Source organism: Stegostoma tigrinum, chromosome 17 (genome assembly GCF_030684315.1).
Source record: "Stegostoma tigrinum isolate sSteTig4 chromosome 17, sSteTig4.hap1, whole genome shotgun sequence".
Taxonomy (NCBI): domain Eukaryota; kingdom Metazoa; phylum Chordata; class Chondrichthyes; order Orectolobiformes; family Stegostomatidae; genus Stegostoma; species Stegostoma tigrinum.
The window spans coordinates 5,090,258-5,116,661 of record NC_081370.1 but is presented as its reverse complement, the minus strand read 5'-3'; the positions used below and the strand labels follow the sequence as shown (position 1 = coordinate 5,116,661).

The 26,404-nt window shown below is 43.1% G+C and overlaps 1 protein-coding gene across 1 annotated transcript in view; it reads left to right on the top strand.

The window, feature by feature from the left end:
* cracr2b (calcium release activated channel regulator 2B) overlaps window positions 1-26,404 on the top strand; it is a 154,106-nt gene that overhangs the window by 109,277 nt on the left and 18,425 nt on the right. Inside the window, exons 12-14 of the mRNA XM_048546141.2 lie at window positions 5,783-5,862; window positions 10,619-10,892; window positions 17,108-17,243. Of these exons, the coding sequence (XP_048402098.1) occupies window positions 5,783-5,862; window positions 10,619-10,892; window positions 17,108-17,243 (490 nt within the window). The remainder of the gene's footprint in view (window positions 1-5,782; window positions 5,863-10,618; window positions 10,893-17,107; window positions 17,244-26,404) is intronic.

The following is a 26,404-nucleotide window of genomic DNA, read 5'->3' as shown; positions in this document are numbered from 1 at the left end:
CCAGTTCTTTACCATCTCTGGTGAACAAGCCCATGTGTAGTTCATCCTTAATGTGCATAGGGGACCTGTTTCACCATTGCATGTGTAGATTTTTAATAAGAGTTTATCTTTGGAGATGTTGGGAATCGGGATCAATTATTTCTTTTACCCAATTTGCTTCAAGGTCACTTTTTACTTTTCTAGATGTCTCTTGTGAACAATAATTATATCAACAATAATTAGAACAACAAAATATGGTTGTATAAGCTTATTTTCTTCTGCCAAAATGATTGAACCTTGAAGTTATTCAGCTTCTAGTTATGAAGGTTGCTGCAAGGAATTGATGACAGACCAATGGAAGAGTGTGGGATAGGAAGGAAGTATCACCTAGTAACTTTATCTCTTTAAGAACCTTGGTTGCACATCCTGCCATTCTGATTTGGTGATGTCTCGCTGACCTCATTCTGTTCTAAGCCCTAAAGCCTTAATCTAAGTTGCATCTTTGATTCACTAACTGTTTCCAACTTAATTGTCAATTATTGGTTGTGTAAGGGGCAAAGGAAAGGTATTCAATTTTAATATTTTTGGCTCTTATTTCCTTCTACACATTAAACTGTAGTTGTGTTTATCCCTCCACTACTTTTTTTCCTCAGAAATTCAGTATTAATAATGGAACATTGGTAGATAATTGCACTGATAGGTAATCTTCTGGTACACTTGATATGCTTTTGGTTTGACCTTTTATGTACTGTTTCATACCAACCCTAGCTGTGTCACAATCGAGCTGTGTGAATGCTGTTTATATACAACACTTGGCTCTCGATCTGGCTAGTGACAATTTGAATGTTCTGAGAACCTAAAGGAGTATTTACACTCTTAACATGCTTCAGACAAGTTTCAGAAAGTGCTCAGGATATGCAGGTGAGCAACTGAGAACCACTTTCATAAATCACATTTATGTGGTGCCAAGCCTTGATGCTGGGGGAGGTTTTAACTCTCTGGCAGGTCACTGTCTTTTTTTTAGTTCTTTTCTGCTTCAAACCTCTCTCCAATTCTACCGAATACTCGGCGCAAATGACATATTCTAATCCATTTCACCAACCATCTCTATTTAAAATTCTGGATTACCTCTTTATCCTGACCAGCTACAATACCTCACCCCTTCTATTCCTTCTAGAGAGAACAAATTTAGCAATTTTGAGCTTCATGATCAAATGACAGTACATTAAAATATTTGTAACATCTACTGATTCAGTAGACATTTGGGTGTGGTGAATTGATTAGTTTGAAGTCAAAGATGATGAAAATTAAACTATTTACTATTTAGTGCAGGTGCAAAGTTATAGATGTGTAGCCATGCCATATTAAACATGAAAACTATACTGGATCATCTTTTAATTGCAGCAAATGTCATTGTTAGAGTACCAAAATACAACATAACATGTAAATATTTTGATGAAGGATCTATAAATAAATGCTGCTATGTATATGATTATTTGAGGGAATCCCCAACACACTGGTCTTTTGATAATAAAGTTTTATGATGTCAACAAACTTTGCAATATTTGTTTTAATTTGCAACATTTGTAGCACAGCTTTCATGTGGTACTATAAAGGATTGAGATGTTTCCAACAAAACACTGAGAAGAAAAGTGACAAATTCCATTTGTATATCACCTTTGATGTAGTAGAATAGGAACTTCCATGAGTGTTAGGCAAGATTCTGCCAGCTAAGGCATTAAATGAAAGAAATGCTTTAAAGAATAATTTTTCTAAAATCAGTTCGTCCATGAAATAACGGCCAACTTAATAAGTTATGGAACAGCATCCACTTACAATCAAGGGGTAATTTTCTAACATTGTGCTCAAGGTCTTGTCTGTGTTCTTGCGATTTAGACTAACAGCTAGAATTAATTATGTGCAGCTCACAGCCATTTTTTTTCCCAAATTGTATTTTCAACAGGAACAGTACTCCAAGGTTGTGTAAAGTCAGAAGATTCGGCCTGATTTTAGTATTGTGTACCAGTGAGTGGAGTTTGAAAGATTGAAAATCAGACTCATTAACTGTGCAGTGTAACGGAAACATGTCACGTGCTGATATGGGATTCAGATGATTTAATCGGGTAATAGACAGGTGTGACTGACTTGTCAAAGGGAATCTAAATAATTGTTATAAACAGCATATTTCCTAAAAACAAGGTACACATATTTCCCAGAGAATTCAACGTGAAGACATTATGTTGGGGATGATCATTGAATGTTAAGGAGACAAATTAAATTTGAATAGGGTGCAAATAAACTTGATGTTTTTAGGATAATAAAATGTGAGGCTGGATGAACACAGCAGGCCAAGCAGCATCTCAGGAGCACAAAAGCTGACGTTTCGGGCCTAGACCCTTCATCAGAGAGGGGGATGGGGGGAGGGAACTGGAATAAATAGGGAGAGAGGGGGAGGCGGACCGAAGATGGAGAGTAAAGAAGATAGGTGGAGAGGGTGTAGGTGGGGAGGTAGGGAGGGGATAGGTCAGTCCAGGGAAGACGGACAGGTCAAGGAGGTGGGATGAGGTTAGTAGGTAGCTGGGGGTGCGGCTTGGGGTGGGAGGAAGGGATGGGTGAGAGGAAGAACCGGAATATTCTGGGTGTAGAGGTGGTCACGGTTGGGGCCAAATTGGGAAGGCTGAAATGTGGACTGTAGTCCCTTGGGGATGATCTGGTTCCGTAGGCAGGTGCTGAGAAAGGTGATGTGGCTGTGGTACCTGGTTTGCTTCAGGACATGGTCGAGCAGTTTCAAGGCCGAAGAGATTACAAGAGAGTTGCAATGGGAGAGAGATTCCCTGAGGTTGGTCCGGAGGGAGGAGGGTAACTTCTTCAGGTTAGGCATCCCTGGAAGAGGCTTCGCAGTGAGGTTAAAATAGTATCAGAGATAATGGGAACTGCAGATGCTGGAGATTCCAAGATAATAAAATGTGAGGCTGGATGAACACAGCAGGCCAAGCAGCGTCTCAGGAGCACAAAAGCTGACGTTTCGGGCCTAGACCCTTCATCAGAGAGGGGGATGGGGGGAGGGAACTGGAATAAATAGGGAGAGAGGGGGAGGCGGACCGAAGATGGAGAGTAAAGAAGATAGGTGGAGAGGGTGTAGGTGGGGAGGTAGGGAGGGGATAGGTCAGTCCAGGGAAGACGGACAGGTCAAGGAGGTGGGATGAGGTTAGTAGGTAGCTGGGGGTGCGGCTTGGGGTGGGAGGAAGGGATGGGTGAGAGGAAGAACCGGAATATTCTGGGTGTAGAGGTGGTCACGGTTGGGGCCAAATTGGGAAGGCTGAAATGTGGACTGTAGTCCCTTGGGGATGATCTGGTTCCGTAGGCAGGTGCTGAGAAAGGTGATGTGGCTGTGGTACCTGGTTTTTACTCGGTCTGCCTTTTGGTGTTTTAGCATGAACTGGTTAAAAGAAGCTGCTGCTTCTTAACGCATTGGCTCATCAGCCTGAAGCATTAATTCAGTTTTCCTTCCACAGATGTTTTTTGAGTATTTTCAAAATTTCCTGTTTGTATTTCAGATTTCCAGAATGTGCAATGTTTTGTTCTTCTATCCTCTAATGCCTTGCTGTTGAAATGGGCAAATCAAACCCAAACTCTTTACTGATCACTTTTTTTAAAAACAGCTGTTTACCAACATTGGATCAATTTTGCTCAGATTTTTGTGTTTCTTTACATGTTCTACCCAGTAGTGTGAATGATTTATCTTATTCTTTTGAATCCATACACTGTTCTCAGTCAAAGAGTGTTTCCTCCACATATTTTCCAGTTTAACATTGAGGCAATAGTTAAGAGATGCTGTCATTGTACTTTTATTCTGTCATTGCTGTTAACATTTGGTGAACCTTCCTCTGAGGCTTTTTTCTTCCCCCAACAAATGTTGACTCTAACTGTCCAGATCTACTTAGAGTCATAGAGCTGCACAGCACAGAAACAGACCCTCAGCCCAACTGTCCATGCTGACCAGACATCCTAAATTAATCCAGTCCCATTTGTCAGCATTTGGCCCATAATTCCTCTAAACTCTTCCTACTCATAGACCCATCCAGATGTCTTTACAATGTTGTTAGTCTACCAGCCTCCAGCACTTCCTCTGGCAGCGCATTCTATATATGTACCACTCTGTGTGTGAAAAAGTTGCCCCTTAGATGCCTCTTAAATCTTTGCCCTCTTGCCGTAAACCTACGCCCTCTAGTTTTGGACTCACCCACCCCAGGGAAAACACCTTGTCTATTCACCCTATCCACGCCCCTCATGATTTTATAAACCTCTATAAGGTCACTCCTCAGTCTCCAATGCTCCAGGGAAAATAGCCCCAGCCTATTCCGCTTCTCCCTATAGCTCAAACTCTCCAATCCCTGGCAACCGTCTTTTCTGAACCCTTTTAAGTTTCACAACACCCTTCTTTTGGCAGGGAGACCAGAATTTCATACCGTATTCCAAAAGTGGCCTAACCAATGTCCTATACAGCTTCAGCATGTTCTCCCAGCTCCTATACTCAATGCACTGATAATATCGGAATCTATGTGACTAAACTCTGAATAAAATGGCTGGTTTAAACTGGTGTAAACAGCTAGCCTGCAGCTCTGCATCCACTTGAAAAGGCCAGCATTAAATCTTTGCACTCACTGGTCACCATGTCTTTCTTAATCTCAGCAGTCCTCCTGCTTATTTTACTGCGAAGGGGAAATGGAGGGTGTGGTTTGGAACTGTACAAAGCTGCATCACCAATCTGTGAGCTCCACTGAAGGCATTACTGAGGCGTGGGATTCACACATTCCCTTTCTTTACGATTTACTTTTTCCATTCCTCGGCTTCATCCTGCCAAAGTCTGGTCTGGCATCTTTCTCCTTTATTTTTATCTGTCGTGGCACAGAGACTGAATTAAAGTTCAGTGTCACATATCTCATGAGCAGGAAATTTGTCCATTTTTGAGCAACCGTTTGAAGAAGGAACAGTGTCACTGACATCGGGAACATTGCAAGCGTTTTGTCTCAGTGTTCCTCCTGTTGTTTAAAATGTTCTATAACTTTATAATGACCAGCAAGAGAGTGGCATTTTCTAAGCAGTGCACTCAGAAACACTTTGACTGGATTTATGCCCTTCTCTCTTCTTTTCAATTTATTCACAGATGAAGGCATCATTGGCCAGGCCAATATTTATTGCCCATTCCCAATTTTCCAGAAGGCAGTTAAGTTTCAACCACATTGCTGTGGGTTTGGAATCCCATCTAGGGCAAGCTTGGTAAGGATGGCAATTCCCGTCTTTAAAGGACATTAGTGAACCAAACGGGCCTTTCCGACAATCGACTGTCATTGTTAGACTCTGAATTCCTGATTTTCTATTGAATTTAAATTTCACGATCTGCCGTGGTGGCATTTGAACCCGGGTCTCCGGATTAAGAGTCCAGTGATTATTACAGTAGGCCATCACCTTCCCTCCCCCTCATTATTTTCTTATTTCAAATTGGCAAAACCACTTGCTAACCAACAGTTTGTGGGCATTAGTGACCCTTCATGCTGGACTGTGTGTCATTCTTAGCCTTTTTAAATAATTTGTCCAGTGGCACACAGCCTTGCTGCAATGATCTGTACGAAGAAAAATGAGGGGGAAGTGGTTGAATAGACCTGCTGCAGAAAGGCAGTGAGAGGCTTTATGACACTGAGGATGGTTTTGTTTGTTAGTTTGTCAATTAAGTTATTGAATATTTAATGTTATTTCTTCTGCCATCACAGATTAATTGTGCCGGACTTATTTTCACTTGCAGACTTCTCCCAGCAAAAAGCCTCTGTTGAAGAGAGGTTCAGTGATAGGGAATTACCTGGTGGAAGACAAGCCAGTCAAACGGTTAGACCTGTGCCAGTGCAAATACAAATGCATGCAATGAATTGTGTCCTGTATTGATGGAGTTAATTTCGTTTCCTAGAGTTGTTGCTACTTCAAGCCATGGTATTGCATGAGATCTTCATATAATTGCCTGCATCCTGAACATTTCCATGTGTGGGATTGCTGTTTCTGCCAGGCTCTGTGCTCACTGATGCATGTAGCCAAGGTGTTAAAATTGTAGACCATTTAATGTCCTTCGTGTGAATGTATTACAAATTTTTTCAGGAGCGGGGAAATCAATTTCCTTAATGTATGACATTAATCTGGCACTGACGCTCTCCACTATGTTGCACATGGAAGTTTTTGGATATAGGCCCATGCCCACAGTGAAACAACAGAGCAAAGTCCAGAACTCCAGAGCACTGTCAGGGAGAAATGCAGAGTGAAGGGCATTTTGGAACCCTATGACCCTAAGTTGTTGTTGGGTGCCTCCACAGGCTGTTTCTGAGTGATTGTGCATGCTGCCATGTCAGTTGCCTATTTATCTTCTCGGTTGCGAAATGACCCTTGGTGACATGAGGAAATGTTGGGATGTGATGTGTGGGAGCAAGTGCCCTGTGAGAAGCTGGGAGAGAGAATGTTAATGCAGCATTGTGGAGTTGTTAAGAAGATCAGGGCACACTGGGTTTGAGTAATGTTGCTCCACTTCACTTATTGCCTCAGATTCACGGCCTCTGGAGGAAGATGTGTCCCATTCTTCTTCTTCTTGTGTGAAGAGGATGGTTAGGGAATTTTTCTCCTAAATAGTCTAGCTCTAATTTTTAAGATTGTGCCCTGACATTTCCAGATCCCCATCTGTGGAAGTAATCCAACCACTGCATTGATGACATCTCCAAATTAAATAGGATTAGCTAGGCATGACTTTCAGGGTCTTTTAACAAGGCTGTCTTTCCTGCTACCTTTCTTCGATCAGCCCCACATCTGCTCAAGTTCTTAGTTGCTCTATCCTTTAAAAGAAAAGCAGTGAGTTTTACAAATGGACATCAACATGAGTTCAAAACTGTGGTTAATATTTCAAAATGATTCTTTGTCAAGACTTGAATGTTTTCTTGATGTAGTTCGTACACTACAGTCGCCTCTTTGGTTTAGACCAGGGCAGACTTATATATTTGTTACGATTTCCATACAGTGAAAAATGAAACTAATTTTGAATAACTCAGAACACGTTAGGTGGGTCTAGGAACACGGTATAGAATTACACAAAGTTAAGCACTAACTGCATTATATTGTTAGCCTGGCTCTGAAAGGTTAAGGAACGTCATATTCATAGAATGGAGTTGTTTTTATGTAGGTTTATGAAAATGAAAGAGATTACTGTAATCCTGCAGGTATCTCATCAGATTTATCAGATTTTGGAGATTTTCAGGAAGACTTCAGTTTCCAAATAGGTGTTTATATCTATCAGTAGTAAGATCTTAAGACAACTTAAAGTGCCAGTCGACTAGTATAAGATAGAATTTCATGCCAGCATTAAACTTTTGGTCATTGCAGAATTGCCGCATAACCTTCCAATGTTGCCTAGCTCACAGAGGCTCTTTGATATTTGGAGCAATTTGATGATTTCTGGCAAATTCTTAAAATCACTCGTGCAGCATCACTGAAATATTAAAGCGTTATCCAATTTGTCCGCAATATGGATTGGCTATACTGTGTGTCGGGTTACCAACTGCTGGATACCTTTATTCTGATTTACAAACAGAATTAACTACATTTCTCTCTGCTTCCCTTCCAAACAATTATGGTCTGGATTTTTTTTATCTTGACTACAAAACAAAATCTGATTCTTGTTCAGTGCATGGCTCTGCTCTGCTTTGACATCAGGTTTGCATATTAAAAAGACTCTTTACCTTAATCCAAAGTGGCACATAAGCCTCCCTTAGCCAGTAAATTCTCATGGTACTGATTGGATTGTAACTTGTGCTCGGTGTGTAGAATCACAGAAAGCATGATATTGGCTGAGCCTGGTAACATGGCCAAACCTGATTCTTACACTGGAGAGTGCTCAGAAATTGCTACTGTCTGCACAGGTACACTGAGCCAAAATCACAAAAGTAGCAGCTTTCCTCATCATTTATGATGCTAATTTAGGTAACTATTGGCTAACCCTGTGTACACTAGGAATCGAACCAAGGCCTGACTTGCTTTTGTGGTTATTGTACCCTGGTTCAGTTTGCAAATGGGGTGAAGTGCATGCTGGGAAAAAATGTTTCATTTGTAAAATAAACAACAGTGTGAATTTATCCTCCCCATTGCTGTATTGCCTCTCTGGCGTTTCCCAAGTGTAAATTGTCTGGAAACTCCCTGCCCATCACACATGTAGTGAATGCGCTCTCTTAAACCTCTGCTGTGTAATGCAAGTTCAGAGGAAATTACCGTGAAACTTCATTCTCGAGGAAATTCAGTGTTAGAAACACCCACGCAACATCTTCATGATGTATAATTCAAAATATTTTCTGGCAATTTATTAGCTTTGGCCTCTTAATTTTAACTTGTAGAAAAATAAACAATTTTAAATGCCTGAAATTTTATGTTTGAGTTATTTTAAAACTTCAGCTGCAATATCAGTTTGAATGCAATGGCTCAAATATTCAATTTTCTCAGATTTTCTCTATCACATATTCTGACCTAGTGAAGGGATGTTCTCCTGCTTTCCAGCCTCAGAGGTTACGGTGTGGCTCTTGACCAAGTTCAGCTGGAACTGAAATGGAGTTCTGACTCCATTTTGGAGCTCTGCCTGTTAGGCCTGTTTGGAGGCTTTCTAAATGCAAAACTTTAATCGTCCTCACCCTAGCTCCGTAGCAACAGAGGCCGAGCAGGTGTCCTTGTGTAGCATGTTGCCGAGGTTTGCATGTGTGGACGGTGCACCTCTCCTATTTCCATAATTTTAAAATATATGTATATATTGTCAACTCTTCCCTTCCTGCAAGAAACTGGAGATGGATTTGAAAATATGTGTCTCTTTCCCATCCCCACCAACTGAGTTACACTCGTAAACCAGCCAGCCCATAATGTGCTACTCCTTCCCTAAGCTGTCCCTAAAATGCACAAGAAATTGAGATCCAAGTATGCAGACCCAGTGCCCTGCTCTCAATTGAATTATTGACTTCATTTTAAAAATGCATGAATATCAGCAACAATATCAAACACAGGATTAACGAAGGACCATATTTCAGAATTTTGAGGGTTTTTTTGGAATATCATTTTCAGCTGCTAGAATTTGGAAGTAACCAATATTTCCCTTGGCTCTGGAATGTTGCACTTTGTTATTTCAATGAGTTATTAATTCACTAAAAATAGATGAGTTCACCTCTTGTCTAAAATTTTGAAGAGTAATTACAGATGAATGCAATTAAATTCGGTGTCCTGTGATGTAATTTGACATATCCGTGTGAATTTCCCCAAAGGTAGCTGCAGTATTGAATCAGGTTTGGTTTTCTACTTTCCATGCTCTTGGCCCATTTTAGCTGCTGGCTTTTCAAACAAGCTGCAATGGCTCGCACCTTTTGACTTCCAAAATATTTCCAGCTTTCCACAGGCTTTCGGTGGAAAAAGACTGCTGTCAAACCACCTATAGCCTTGGAGATACCTTGGTAAAATAGAAACGTACACGCCAGGCATGAGCAAATAATTGTTCAGATGGAAATATTTTAAATTGGTTGGGTGACCAGACGTCCGGGTTTTCATTTAAATGACACAGAATACCCAAACATTTCTGAAAAAATGAGTTCAAATATTCCAATATTCACCAGGGGCGGCACAGTGGCTCAGTGGTTAGCACTGCAGCCTCACAGCGCCAGGGACCTGTTTCGATTCCAGCCTCGGGCAACTGTCTATGTGGAGTTTGCACGTTCTCCCCGTGTCTGCGTGGGTTTCCTCCGGGTGCTCCGGTTTCCTCCCACAGCCCAAAAAAGTGCAGGTTAGGTGGATTGGCCATGCTAAATTGCCCGTAGCGTTCAGGGGTGTGTGGGTTATAGAGGGATGAGGGTTGGGTGGGATGGTCTAAGGCGCAGTGTGGACTTGTTGGGCCGAAGGGCCTGTTTCCACACTGTGGGGAATCTAGTCTAATGTAACTCTCACTTTCTCCCCTCTTCCTTTAGAGAAACAAACTGGGTCTGTGAGGTGGCAGGGAAAAATCTGTGTTAAATTTTACCCTCCCTCTTGCACACACACATTATATCATATCATGTTACCAAAAAAAGATTGTTAGACTGTTCTTGGAGATTCAACAGGGTGCTGCAGGGAAGACTATCGTTCATTCTTTCCCGCATCACCTTGTTGAATTTCCAGGAATATTGCCACGATCTTGATAGCGCCAACAGTTCCGATGCTGATTACTTCTTTCAAATGATCAACAGAGTAGGGTTGACCACTATGGCTGGGAAATGCTATCACATGGCCTCTAACCTTTAGCTGTGTCTCCATCTGACTCCTGACATTGGTCAACTAATATGTCAATCATCATGGAGCCCCTGTTCCCACGGCTTTTCAGTGATTCCTGCTGCACGGTTTTGAGAATCTGGTCACCCTATAATTTGCACTGTTGTTATTTTGAAGTGCTTGCATGGAATATATTTCTGTTCTCAAGTGTGTGTGTGTGTGTGTGTGTGTGTGTGTGTGTGTGTGTGTGTGTGTGTGTGGTTGGAACTAATCCTCAGACTTATCAGTTTGATTTTGCTGTATTCATTTCTGTGTTGGTGCTAAATGGACTTCTGCATAGACAGCTTGTTGCTGCAGATCAGTCTCCCATTGCTGCAGAGGATGTGACATTGGAGCCCAGCAAGAAGAACTGCCGATATGTCTCCAAGGAGGCAGGCATGGGGAGTGCTGGTGATGAAGAGCCGTGTAGTCCAACATTGACAGAAAACCAAAGCCCACTAGACGAGGCTGCAGACTGCAGGGTAGGTGGACTACCTATGCACACTTCAGAAGAGGAAGAATTTGATGATGTCCCACTTCCTCCCAGAGGCCAACCTATTGGCATCGAAACAGCGGTGAGTAGAGGCAGCTGTACTTTACAGGTTGGTCGCTGTTCCTAAATTTGCTGTTCTGAAAGTATCCCTTGCCCAAAGTAGACAGTCGCCCCAATTTGAGCTACAGGATCAAAATAATAAATTGGAAATCGCTGAGAAAAAGGAAGCAGCAGTTGAATATAGTTAGGGATATTTTACAATTTCGCAACTTACATTTGGTCTGCAAAGTCCTTAATTTCAGGGAAGTGAAATTTATAGTGTTGCACAATGTGTTTAGTTGATATATCAAGGTTCTTCAAACTGTATGTAAAAGCATACAACACTAGGTATAATTAAAAATGGATAGTGGTGTTGAAAGCTTTCTGATATGTGCCCTTTATCCTGTTCTCCAAAAGTAAGTACAGTGCGGTACCTCTGATGATCATAGTCAAGTACCTGTTGGTTTTTGTACTTGAGCTGAATAAACATAATAACATATGACTGAAATTTATTATTATGGCTTTCATTTGTTGTAGTTGAGATTGAAAGAAATTCTATTTGGGTTAGAACTAGTAGTCGCCTGGAAAGAGATTGGTTGTTTGGGTAAGGCTAATATGGATTTCTTAAGGGAAATATTAGTTTGACTAAAATGTTGAAGATTTTTGAAGAGGTACCAGAAAGGGTCAATGAAGTTAATGTGATTCAGTGAAGTTGTTATGATTCTGGATGATGATATTACCCGACAATTCAGAACCCAGACAACAATCTGGTTTGATAGATCATATTTAGTTTTATTTTTGGTTTCAATGAAGCACTCTTTTCATTGAAACGCAAACACTCGATGCTGCAGATGTGGTCTTAACAATGAAACAAGACAATTATGCAAAAGAAGAGGATAAATCTGAATGAAACTATTTACATATTACACAAGTTTAAAGATTGCAAAACAGATGGTGTTTAATGGGATTGTATTTTATCAACATTGCTCAAGCCAAAAGAGTATTCCCTATTCTGTGATACATAGGGGGTTAAGGTAACAGAGATTCCCATTCCAAAGAATCTGATAGCCTCTCCCTTGAACCTTTTATACAACTGAACGTTCCTCAGCTTCACACAAACTCTTTGTGATTTTAACCAAGTACTCCTTGACTGGACTAAACTCCTTACACTGATGTAATATATTTCTTAACAGTTTTAAACTGTCTGAATTTTTTAGGAGCAACTGTTTTATATATCCAGCTTTAGTCAAGATTTCTGCAAGTTTGCCAAAATGAAACCCACAGGCTTTTTCCAAATTATAGGCATTTCTTCCAATCAAAGGGGGGAAAAAAACTCTAACCTTATAAAGTGGAAGCCATATTTACGTTTGTTTACTTTGTTCATTTCTCTCTCTCTCTATCTCTCTCTCTCCCTCTCTGTTTCTCTCTCTCTCTCTCTCTCTCTCTCTCTCTCTCTCTCTCTCTCCCCGAGTTCCCTTCCCTCTGTCTCTCACTTTGTCTAACTCTCTGTGTCTGTGTGTGTGTGCTTCAGTGTATGTGTCTGTCTGTCTGTCTCTGTCTCTGTGGGCTACAGAGGTATGAACAAGTTATGATGAGGAAGAAACCGTGGATACCTACAAAGCATGCCCTGGCAAGGCCGCCGACTGCACCCTCCATTAGCTCAGTTACTGACACTGCAGTGGGTACTTTAGCAGGTTAGAGTCCAGAGCACATCACTGTCACGTCCCTGTAGCTATCGAAGAAGAAACACAGCAGGATGCTGCTTTCAGAGCATAGCCAGAGACTGGGTGTCTGTTTCGTCCCAGACCGCAGAGATCTCCATGGTGTAGGCCTGAAGACCTCCTTTCATATACACAGGAACAGGATTGTTGTGGGCAGTGCCAACTGGAGACACAGAGGCTGTTGACTACAACAACAGTTTCTGGAATGCTGGAGCCTGGCTGTCTGTACAGACAGTTGGCTCAGGAAGCCAGGCCCAGTGCACTCAGCGTCTCCTGGATATCTACGCAGATCAGAAATCCCTTGCTGTGGCCACTATCTTTCATCCACAAAGGCATGGCCTTGGAAGGCAGGGTTGTAGGGTAGTGGACTGCAAGGGTTATGGGGTAGACATGGTCTGCAAAGTAGCCCTTCATCATAAGGAGACACGACTGTGGCAATAGGCGCCCAGTTGGAAGAGGAACCACACACAGGCCTCAGAAACATTCCAGGGGTTTTCACTTCCACCATGTCTGGCAGCTTTAGTACTGTGGGATTTGAAACTGGCAGAGTGCACCTGCCTCTGGGCAGGACATCCTCCCCATGTCTGATCCCTAGGGTTATAAGACTAAGCTCCAAAGCCAATGGGCTCCAGTGTAGACCGGGCTCCCCACCCTGAGCTGCAGACCCTAGCACTACTTTGGGGCACAGTAAGTGGTAAAAAAGTAAAACCTTCTGAGGGCAAATAGATAGCTCAGGTGATACTTCATTGCAAATATGTTCTCATATCTGTAAATATCTGTTCACTTATCATTAGCTGTGTGTGCAAAGGCTGGGTGCACTGCTTTCTGTCATTTATCTAAATGATTGGGTGTGAATATAGGAGGAATGGCTCGTAAGTTTGCAGATGACACCAAAACTAGAGGTCTGGTGGACAGTGAAGAAGGTTATCTCAGAGTACAACAGGATTTTGATCAGATGGGCCTGTGGGCTGAGCAGTGACAGATGGAGTTTAATTTCGATAAATGCGAGGTGCTACATTTTGGAGAGTCAATTCAAGGCAGGGCTTATACACTTAATGGGGGAGTGGTGCTGAACAAAGAGACCTTGCAGTGCGGGTGCATCATTCCTTGAAAGTGGAGTTGCAGTTGGACAGTATAGTGAAGAAGGCATTTGGTATGCTTGCCTTTATTGGTCAATGTATTGAGTATAGGAGTTGGGAGGTCATGTAGGGGCTGTGTAGAACATTGGTTAGAGGGCTTTTAGAATGCTGTGGGCAGTTCTTGTTTCCTTGCTACAGGAAAGATGTTGTTAAATTTGAAAGAGCTCAGAAAAAATTTCCAAGGACATTGCCAGAGTTGGAGGGTTTGACCTATAGAAGAGGCTGAATGGGCTGGGGCTATTTTCTGACATTTTTGAAGAAGGGTCCAGACCCGAAATGTCAGCTTTCCTGCTCTTCTGATGCGGCCTGGCCTGCTGTGTTCACCCAGCTCTTCACTGTGTTATCTCTTCCTCTAGTGTGGTGAGCAGAACTGCACAGAATAATCCAGCTATGGCCTAACCTGAGTTCTGTACAACTCCAAAATGATGTCCCTGCTCTTATAATCTTTGCCATAACTGATAAAGGCAGGCATTCCATATGCAGCCTTATTGATCTGTCCTGCAACTATCAGGGATCTCTCAGGGATGCCAGGATGCCCTTGGGGCTTCTTGGGGTCTTGCTATTCATTGAGTACACCCTTCACTTGTACCTTGTTCCAAAGTGCATCACCTCACAATTATTGGGATTAAATTCCATCTGTCACTATTCTGCTCATTTACCAATTGTTTATATCTTCCTGTAACCTAAAACTTCCTGCTCATTGTCAGCCATCCGGCCAATCTTAAATATTATCAGCACACAGTACCCATCATCTCTTCCATGTTATAATCTACATCATTTGTCAATATTAGAAACAATAAGGGACCTGGCACTCATCCCTGTGGTAATCCACTGCACAGTTACACAAACAGCCTTCAACCACCGCCCAGATAACCAAGTGTGAAGCTGGATGAACACAGCAGGCCAAGCAGCATCTTAGGAGCACAAAGACTGACATTTCGGGCCTAGACCCTTCATCGGAGAGCTCTCTGATGAAGAGTCTAGGCCCGAATGTCAGCCTTTGTGCTGCTAAGATGCTGTTTGGCATGCTGTGTTCATCCAGCTTCACACTTTGGTATCTCGGATTCTCCAGCATCTGCAGTTCCCATTATCTCTCTCAACCACTGCCCTTTGTCTCCTGACACTATGCCAAGTTACCCTGGATCCCAGGAACTTTTACCTTCCTTATCAGTTTCCCATGTCGGAGCTTGTCAAGGGCGTTGCTGAAGTCCCCATAAACTATATCAACTGCCTTACCTATATCTAAATACTTGGTCACCTCTCTGAAAAATCCACTAGATCCCTTCCCTCTGACAAAGCAATGCAGATGATCTCTAAGCAAACCTTGCCTCTCTAAATGGAGAATATACATGTTCTCCTTCACTGTTTCCCCAGTTTCCGTACCACTGATGGTATGTTCAGTGGCTTAGAGTTCTCTGATCTATCTTTGCCAAGTCTTTCCTGTCTCTCCCTGGATGTACTTCGATGAGTCTCTTCATTTCCATACTCCATGTCTTTCCAGGGCTATTACATCCACCCATCACTACAATTTCCCATTTATCCCTGCCTCAATACTGTCATTTTCACCTCCATTAATTTCTTCTCACCTCCCCTGTCCTGGCCTGTCATCTCTCACCTCACATCACCTTTCCTGTCATTTCCATTCAACTTCATTTCTTCATCTGCCCTCTATCCTATCTCCTCCTTTCATCTCTTTCATCCCTTCACATAAATCCTTTCCATTCATATCCATTACCTTTCCTCCTTCCACCATGTCTTACCTGTGCTCCAATATTGAATGACATCCCTTATATTTGAATTTTCAGGCTATGCAGCAGAGAACTCACTGAAGTGAGACAAATTGATTAATGCATACTGCTTGAGCTGCATTTTTGTGATCAAACATCAGTGAGGCTAATAGCATTCACTGTTATTAACCTCTAAGTCGACAATAACAGTTAAATCAATAAATCAAGAATTTGCTGCCGTGTTCCTTCAGAAAGTTGCATGATTATTTCCTCCTCCTGAGAGCTACGCTGTTAAAATACATTGAATTGTGTCAAGTTGCTGTGCGTGTCTGATATGAGCACTGAGAAGAAGTTAGGCTTTGACCATTTCAGTATTTAGGCTGAAAGGAACTTTCCATATAAAAATCAGTGGACAATCGTAGCATCCCTACAATACAGTTAGAGAGCATTTAGACCACTGAGTCTGTCCCAGCCCTTTGAAGAGCATCCCTCTGAGAGCACCCCCCCCCCCCCAACCTGTCCCTGTCACCCTGCATTTCCCATGGCTGACCCACCCAGCCTGCACACTCTGGGGCAGTTTTAGCACGGCCAATTCACCTAGCCTGCACATCTTTGGACTGTGAGAGGAAATTGGAGCACCTGGTGGAAACCCACACAGACACTGGGAGAATGTGCAAACTCCACACAGACAGTCACCTGAAGGTGGGATTGAACCCAGGTGACAGTGAGGCAGCAGTGCTAACCACTGAGCCACCGCACTGCCCCATGGCAAATAATAGTTGCTGAATCCCAACCACTTATCTTTTTGTCTCAGTGATTCCCTCCTGTTTAAGTTATGGAGTATTCCTTGATACTCTCCATTTAATAAAGACCTGTGCAGGAATTTAACCTTGTCTAAGTTGGACTCGATTTCACACTAACATATCAATTTATCAGAAAATGCTATCTTAATGGTATGCTCTCTTATGGAAATGTTAAACTTCATTTGTTTTTAATTACACCATCTGGAATAACTGCATTGTAGTAATGAATTTTGCAAGGTTCTTTGATTCATTGTGCTGCCCGCTATGTTTCCTTTGGGCTTTCTCTTGATATTAAACCCAAAGTATTATTTTCACAACAGATTGCTGTTATAAATTACAATCTTTTTACGCTCATTTACTATTGGACAACTGTGGCATTTAAGTTTACATTTCATTGATGAGAGAGAAGAGAGGAAAGCCTATGAAAACATCCAGTAAAAGTTGATGTGAAAATGTACTAAAATGTGAAAAAAAGTGTGAGCTTTCTGGGAATGGTAATAAGTAGGATATCCATCTATGAAAATGTGGCGGAGCCTGGGAGTAGGTGGGATGTGGAGCTGTGAATAAGTGGAGTATCTGGGAAATGGGTGGGTTATGGGTCTTTGAAGGTTTGGTACCTGGAATGGATGGGATATGGGCCTCTGGAAGAGTTGGGAATTGGTGGGGAGGTGGGAAATATGAAGGAGTGATGAACCTGGGAAAGGGTGAGCTATGGGCATGGGGAAGTGTGGGGTATGTGGGATGTGGCTGCATAAAAGTGAAGGGTACCTGAATGTGTGGGATATAAGGTGAAAACCTGAATGTGTGGGATATAAGGTGAAAACTGTAAACAGATATTTTTTCTTTTATACATTTTTTTTAAATGCAGCAGTCTGAAGCATCGGGCTGTTCCCCTGACAGAATATTTAAAGTGGTGTTCATTGGAAATTCAGGTGTCGGAAAGAGCTCATTTATCCATCGATTCTGCAATGACCGATTTATTTCAGAGATTAATCCAACAATTGGTAAATATGAAACTTCTGACTGCGCACTTTAAAAGTTCTGTTCTTACCTTTGATTTAGTTGTGATGGATGTATTGTGATTGGAATGTTTTTGTAAACTGTACTGGGGCCCTGCTCAAACAGTTGATGTGACATACAAAACTGACCATTCTTGACCCATAATCCTCAATTCCACATAATTGAGGCTAACACTTGAGTTCAAAATTGAGGAAGTGTTTCGATTTGGAAGAGTCATCTCTCAGATTCTCATCATAAGTTGAGACCTTCATTTACCCTTCCAAGAAGGCATGGTAGCTCAGATATCACAGTGTGCACCTGGATGAACACAGCGGGCCAAGCAGCATTGGAGGAGCAGGAAAGCTTGACGTTTCGGGATGGGACCCTTCTTCAGACATGGTAGCTCAGTGGTTAGCACTGCTGCCTCACAGCACCAGGGACCCGGGTTCAATTCTACCCTTGGCCAACTGTCTGTGTGGAGTTTGCACGTTCTCCCTGTATATGCGTGGGTTTCCTTCCCCAGTCCAAAGATGTGCAGGCCAGGTAGATTGGCCATGCTGAATTGCCCGTAGTGTTCAGGAATCTGTAGATTAGATGGGTTAAATGGGCATGGGTCTGGGTGGGATGCTTTGAGGGTTGGTATGGACTTGTTGGGCTGAAGGGCCTGTTTCCACACTGTAGAGATTCTATGATGACAAAGGAAGAGAGGGGGTGAGATGGTTTCCCTGGATTTCTGATTACCATTTATCCCTTAAACCAACAAACAAACTAGATTATCTAGTCAGGTTAATGTTTATTTGTGTTTTTTTACTCTTTGGATGTTGGCCTGCTTGGTGAAACCAGCATTTTTGGTTGCCCCTAACCACCTGTGAGGAGACAGTGGTGAGCTGCATTGTTGGACTGCTGCTGTTTTTGTGTTTAGGTGCAAAGTGTTGTTTAGAGAGTTTCATGATTTTGATCCAATGATGTGAAGGAATAATGATATAATTCCAAGTTAGGCTGGTGTGCGTCTTGGTGGGAAACCTGGTGGTTGTGTTTCCATGGAGCTGCACTCGCCCAGGCAAGTGAAGAATATTCCATCATGTTCCTGATTTGTGCCTGGATAGGGTTTGTGGGGATGGGAAGTGAGTTATTTGCCATTGAACTCTTAGTCTCGGACTTGTACTCACCATATTTATATAGTTAGTCCAATTTTATTTCTGGCCAATGGACTCGTGTTGGTAACAGGTGATTAAGTGATGGTAATACCATTGAATTTCAAGTAATGATGGTTGTATTGTCTCTGGTGGAGATGGTCATTTCTTAGCAAGTGTGTGGTGCAAATATTACCTGCCATTTAAATGCCTCGCCTGAAAGTAGTCCAGGTCTTGCTGTAAGTTGTTATTGTCCATTTTACCATTTTTGGCATTATGAACGGTTCTGTGCCGTCATCAATGAGCATCCCCACTTCTGACTTATGAGGGAGCAAAAGTTATTGATGAGGGAGCTGAAGGTGGCTGGATCTCAAATGTTACCCTGAGAAATTCTGCAGTGATGACCTCAAAAATAACAACTGCTTTCCTTTTGTGAGGGAGGATTCCAACTAGTGAAGAGTTTTCCCTTGAATCCCATTGACTTCAATTTTCCTCCTTCGAGCAATTGTCAGTCAAATGCTGCTGCTTTGATGGCAAGGGCAGTTACTCTCACCTCACTCTAAAGCTCAGCTCCTTTTTCCATATTTAACTAAGGCTGATGTCGGGTCAGGAGATGAGTGGTCCTTGCAGAACCTAATCTATGCATCTGTGAGCAGGTTATTGATTTGCAGGTGCCAGTTAATAGTACTATTGATGATGCGTTCCAGCATTTTGCTGAGGATCAAGAGTAGCCTGATGAGATGGTAATTAGCAAGGTTGGATTTAGCGTGCTTTCTCGTATGCAGAATGGTACCTGGACAATTTTCCATCTTGTCAGTAGATATCATTGTCACAATTGGAACACTTGGTTATGGGCATGGATTGTTCTAGGACACAAATCTTTACCATCTTGGCCAGGATGTTGCCAGGGTTCATTGTCTCTGCAATAACCAATTTCTCCAGCTGTTTCTTGATATCATGTGGAATTATTAGAATTGGCTGAAGGCTGGTATTTATCATACTGCAGATCTTAGGAGGAGGCCTCAATGGATCAGTTTGCTCAACGCCTCTAGCTGAGTTGCAAATGTTTCAATATTATCTTTCGTGCTCAACTCCTCAATATTGAGAATTAGGATATTTTTGGAGTCTTCTCCTCTGGTTAGCTGTTCGATTATCCATCGCCATTCACAACTGGATGATTCTGACGGGACCTCAGAGCTTTTTTCTAACCTGTTGATTGTGGGTTTTCTTGGTGCCATGTGCTTAGCTGCACCAAGTTGATTACTCATTTTTAGGAATGCCTGGTGCACCTCTGGCATGCCATGTTGAATTCTTCATAGAACCAAAGTTATTGCCTCTCTTTGATTGTAACAGCAGAGCACAGGGTCGGCTGGACCATGATGTTCAAGATTGTAGAGCATAGGACATAGATCAGTACAGCACAGTACAGGCCCTTCGGCCCACGACGTCGTCCCAATCTTTACTCTAATCCTAAGGTCTATCTAACCTCCACCCCCACCTTACGCTGTCATCCAAATGCCTATCTAATAGTTGCTTAAATGCCCCAAAAGAGGCTGACTCCACAAATGCATTCCATGCCCCTACCGCCCTGAGTAAAGAACCTACCTCTGATGCGTTCCCTATATCTACCTCCACTCACTTTAAAACTATGCCCCCTCATAAAAGCTGCCTCCACCCTAGGAAGAAGTCTCTGGCTGTCCACTCTATCTCTACCTCAGATCATTTTGTACACTTCTGTCAAGTCACCTCTCAATCCTTCGTCGTTCTAAATAGAAAAGCTCTAGTTCTCTCAACTTTCCTCATAAGACCTTCTCTTCCTTCTAGGCAACATCCTGGTAAATCTCCTCTGCACCTTTTCCACTGCTTCCACATCTTTCCAGTAATGAGGTGACCAGAAGTGGACACAATATTCCAGATATGGCTGAACTAGGCTTTTGTACAGCTGGAGCATAACTTCATGGCTCTTGAGCACAATCCCTCTATTAATGAAATCTAACACACCACACACCTTCTTAATAACTCTATCCACCTGGGTGGCAGCTTTCAGGGAACTGTGGACATGAACCCTGAGATCCCTCTGCTCCTCCACATTGCCAAGAATCTTTCTGTTAACCCTGTATTCTGCTTTCAAATTTCAAAATGAATCACCTCACTTTTCAGGGTTAAACTCCACCTGCCACTTCTCAGCCCAGCTCTGCATTCTATCAATGTCCCTTTGTAACCTAGAACAGCCCTCTGCACTATCCACAACTCGACCCACCTTCGTATCATCCGCAAACTTACAAATCCACTCTTCCACTCCTTCATCCAAATCACTTACAAAAATCACAAATAGAAGATTACATGTCAGAACTATTGTTGACCGCTGATCACGACCGGCCCTCAAACTCAACTGCTACCGGGTTGCACTCCTTCTCAGCACAATCATTAATTCTTCCCTTTGATCAGTTCCTTCCTCTTTTGTTTAACCCCTCATTCAAGAACAAACTGAGGACTACTGCCTAAGATGTAGCAGCTCAAATTCAAATCCTTTTCACCAGCAAACTGAACGATCTAGAAGATACCCACAGCTTACCAGCCTGACCTACATGAAATCTAAATTCCAATGTCAGGTGGACTTACATTCAGAGAGTCAAACGGTACAGAAAAGTCCCTTCAGCCCATCAAGTCTGGACTGACATGACTACCGCTAAAAGTGCCCTAGTCCCAATTTCCTGCACTTGTCCCATACCCTTGGATGTTATGATACTTGAAGTGGTCGTCTAAGTATTATTTAAAGTTTGTAAGGTTTCCAGCCTCCACTACCTTCCCAGGCAGTGCATTCCAGATTTCCACCGGCTGCTGCGCAAAAAGGTTTTTTTCCCCAAATCCCCTTTGAAACTCATGTCCTTTACCCTAAAACTATGCCCCCTTGTGACTGACCCCTCAACAAGGGAAAGAGTTGTTCTCTCTAGAGAACATACCCCTCATAATCTTATGAGCACCTCAATCATGTCTCCCCTCAGTCTTCCCTGCTGTAAAGAAAACTATCCAACCTATCTAGTCTCTCCTTTATAGCTCAATTCCTCCATCCCAGCCAACATCCTGGTGAACATCCTCTGTACCCCATGTAGTGCTATCACATCCTTTCTGTATTGAGGGATCAGAACTACACACAGTACTCCAGTTGTGGCCTGACCAAAGCTCTGAACAGCTCCAACGTGACCTCCTCGCTCTTATATTCTATGCCATGACTGATGAAAGCATGCCCCTTATGCCATCTTAACTATAGTATACATGTGCTCTGCTGACTAGAGGGATCTGTGAGTACTTACACCAAGATCCCTCTGCTCCACTAAGTAACCCAGGGTTCTACCATTCATTAACTACTCCCTCATCTTGTTCTTCTTCCAAAATCTATGTCCTTGCACTAATCAGGGTTAAATACCATCTGTCACTGGTCTGCCCAACTGATCAACACATCTATATCATCTTGTAACCTCTTCTCCGCTATTAATCACTATATCAATCTTTGTGTCATCTGTAAATTTGGTTAAAACTCCCCCACATTTTCATCTGTATCGTTTATATATAAACAAACAATAAAGGTCCCAGCACTGACCCTTGTGGTACACCGCTGGACTCCAGCCCCCAGTCACTCCAACAGCCTTCTACCACTATCCTTTGTGTCTTATTACTCAGCCAGTTTAGGATCCATCTTGTCAAATTTCCCTGAATTCCACTTGCTTTAACCTTCTCAATCTGCCAATGTGGGACCTTGTCAAAAGCTAAGGTAAAATCCGTATAAACTGACCTTCCCTTATTCACACACTTGAGCACATTTTCAAAAAATTTTAACAAACTTGTCAGGCATGACTGCCCTCTGACAAAGCCATGCTGACTATCCCTAATTAACCCATACCTTTCCAAGTGGTTATTAATTTGCTCCTTTAGAAGTTTCTCCAACCATTCCCCTTCCACTGACATGAGAGACACCAGTCTGTAATTTCCTAGTTTATAGTGGCACGGTGGCTCAGTGGTTCGCACTGCAGCCGCACAGCACCAGGGACCCGGGTTCGATTCCAGCCGTGGGTAACTGTCTGTGCGGAGTTTGCACATTTTCCCCGTTTCTGCGTGGGTTTTCTCCGGGTGCTCCAATTTCCTCCCACAGTCTAAAGATGTGCAGGCTAGGTGGATCGGCCATGCTAAATTGCCCGTAGTGTTCAGGGGGTGTGTGGGTTATAGTGGGGATGGGTCTGGGTGGGATGCTCGAAGGGGCGGTGTGGACTTGTTGGGCCGAAGGGCCTGTTTCCACACTGTAGGGAATCTAATCTAATGTCTACCAAAATTGTGCTGCTGCTGAATGTCCACAGTACCTCGGGATACTCTGGTCGGAGTTGTTTGCAATTTCTAGATTTAACACAACCACATTTAACATACTGCAGGGTTCCCTCCGTTTGAAGATGGGACTTTGCAATTCCATTCCTGCTTGTGAGAGATCCTATCGTGTTTCCTACATCACACCTTAATTCAAAAACTTAATTGGCTCTGAAACATTCTTGGTTGGGGAAGGTGCAATGTGGCTGGAAGTCATTGTTTCTCTTGACTTTGTCCAGTGCCAGGGTATTTGACACATGCCATGTTTGAGTTGGATTTTTCTTCAGAGAGATATTCTTTTCAGCTAAATAAACAGAATTGGTACCCTGGCACCAAAATGATGCTTCGCAAATACTTCAGGGTGCATGTCAAAAAATTCCATCCACCTCTTGATATTTTTGGAGGTATTCCAAATAAGGAGCAGAATGGCATCTTTAATGAATGTGCTGAGTATTTGTATGCTGGTTGTTGTTGTACGTATCATCACCATTATCGACAGGGGTGATGCCCCCATGAACGTTTCTAACCAGAGTTGGGATAGCTAGCATGTTTATCCCTGCCTCTGTGTGCTCTTCCAGAAGGACTGAACAAGTCCAGGATAGCAGCCTGGGGTTCCACCATGAGCCAGTAACCCTAGTCAATCCAACTTAACTCAATGAGATTGATATTGGAACAGTATACTGGGTAATCCTAATGCTTCTCAACACTGGATGTAGTCCAGGAAGGATAATTGTGTGTGGCAGCTTATGAATAGCAAACAGAAACATGATAAAATTGTAAAGCATGCGCTGATCTGGTCATTGGGATCACGGGAGATGATCTTGTGCTCTTTGACCTATGTGTGCATTTGAGGACTAGTTGTGGATTGGATAAGTATAACCCCTACAGAATAAAACAATCCATGGAGGAATAGATTGGCTATTAACAACAGTAATATCAGTTTGAGAGAGAGATAAATAGATTACCCCCTGATCCCTTGCCAACCAATATTACAAACCTTCTTCCTTAAGTTGGCAAGTTCCTTACTTTGCTTCTACTCAGTGCCCAAGGTTGAATTAGCTACTGATTGAGTGGCTAACTGGAAGGTCCAGTTGGCACCCTGTCACTTTGCGTGTACTCATTGCTGCATGAGCTTAGGTTTTGCTTCGTGTAAATTCACAGCGTGGGAATTTCTCTTGGCTCATCCGAAGACACAAAAACGTTGATATTATCCTGAGATTTGACTCAATGTTTCAACTTTATCAATTGACTCTGCAACTGTTCACTTTTCCAACTCCGAAGGTTGGGAGCTCATTAGAGAAACTTGTTGACTCAAGTGCATAATCCAGTTTGACACTCGGGCTGAATTTTCACTTTGGGAGTGGGAAACAGGAGCTAGAACTGTTTTCAACTCCTGAACTGGACACTAAAGGGAAACTGTCGCTCTTTGGCTCTGCCTTCCGCAAGGAACATTCCCTTCGCCATTCCTTAGTTCGCATTACACTCCCCACCAAGCACTCCAACTCACCTGGTACCTTTCCCTATTTGCGTAAAAAATGCAACGCCTTCCCACACACCACCTCCCTCACCTCCATCTAGGGCCCTAAACAGTCCTTCCAGGTGAGACATAGCTTCACCTGCATCTCCTCCAACTTTGTCTGTTACATCCGGTGCTCCCGATGTGGTCTCCTCTACGTCGGTGAGACCAAACATAGACTAGATGACCATTTCACTGAGCATCTTCACCTGGCCTGTAATGGCCAGTGTAACCTCCCAGTCACCATCCGTTCCAACTCCCCACACGACCCTAATTTCCCCTCCCCCTCCAAAAAAGTCCATTCTCAGCCTCTTCCAGTGTCACGGCGACTCAGTCCTCAAATTTGAAGAACACATCTTATCTTCTGCCTGGGCACCCTACAGCTTGGAGGACTCAACACTGATTTCTCCAATTTCAAATAACCTCCCCACCCACTCCTCAGTTCTCTGAAATGTATTGTTTTAAGTGTGAGATGTATAACAGCCAAGACAGATGAATGTATGGCTTGGATTAGTACACGGGACTGTGATGTGGTAGCCATTACAGAAACTTGGTTGGGGCAGGCCGGTGGCTCAGTGGTTCGCACCGTTGTGTCACAGTGTCAGGGATCCAGGTTTGACTCCATCCTTGGGGCACTGTCTGTGTCGAGTTTGCACGTTCTCCCGAATTTTTGTGGGTTTCTTCCGGGTGCTCTGGTTTCCTTCCACAGTCCAAAGATGTGCAGGTTAGGTGGATTAGCCATGCTAGATTGCCTCATAGTGTCCAGGTTGGGTGGATTAGTCATGCTAGATTGCCCCATTGTGTCCAGGTTAGGTGGATTAGTCATAGGAAATGCAGGGTTACGGGGATAGAATGGGGGTCTTGGTAGGATGCTCTTCAGAGGGTTGGTGTGGACTTGTTGGGCCAAATGGCCTGCTTCCACACTGTCGGGATTCTGTTCTTATAGAAGGGAAGGACTCTCAGTGCAACATTCTGGGATTTAGATGTTTCAGGCATGATAAGAGATGGGTGTAAAAGGGGTGGGGATGTTGCATTGCTGATTAAGTAGAAGTTTGAAGTTGTACTGAGAGAGGACATCTTGGAGGGTTCATCCAGCCAAGCTATATGTACAGATGTCAAGAGTAAGAAAAGTGCAATTACTCTGATGGGGTTATACTATAGGCCTCTCAATAGCCAGTGGGAGATAGTGGAATAGCAGGGAACAATGTAAAATTAACAGGGTAGTTGGTGTACCTGTATGCAGTTCCGGTCACCACCCTACAGGGATCTTGTGGCTTTGGAGAGAGCAAGAGAGGTTTACCAGGATGTTGCCTCACTTGCAGTGTATTACCTAGAAGGAGAGGTTAGACAAACTTGGATTGTTATTGCTCGAATGTCAGAGACTGAGGGGGTGACCGGATATGTGTGGATAGTCGGGGTCTTTTTTTCCAGGGCGCGACTATTCGCCCTCTCACAAATGTCAAATCCTAATGGGCCTAGGCTTAATGTGAGATGGGGAAAGTTTTTAAGCAAGATAAATAACTCCATGAGGGCCGTTATCATGTCACCAGGTCACACTTCATTTAAACGGGTATGGTACATGACACTGATCAAACTCACTCTGGCTCCTCGAGTGAGCTGAACCTGTGTTTATATCTGTCAGCCAGGACTCCCTAATTGGACCAAGTTAACACCTACAGTCAGGGAACTCATACTCTATGAGGTCTGTCTCGCTGACCTCATTCCAGTCACTACAGGAGATATGTGAGGCAAGTTTTTACGCAGAGGGTATTAGATGCCTGGGTAATGCTGCCAGGGGAGATGGCAGAATCAGACAGCAACATTCAGTTGGCATTGAGGTAGGTGCATGAACTGACAGGGTATAGAGGGATATGGACCATATGCATGCAGACAGGATTAGTTTAGAATGGCACCTTGGTGCAGACATGGTGGGCTGATGGGCCTGTTTCTGTGCTAAACTGTTCTTGTTTCTACATTGTTTGTAGAAACTGAGCCAAGTGGATAATCCCCATCAGCCTCCCACCTCCCCTTACAAACTCTAACAGGGCTTTTGGTGAGACTAATTGGATGCTCGTCATGGAGGTGGTCAGCTTGTGCCAGAATAAAAAACCTATCTTGCCAAAAATATTTGAGACTGGTGTCTGGAATGGGAAGCCAAGCA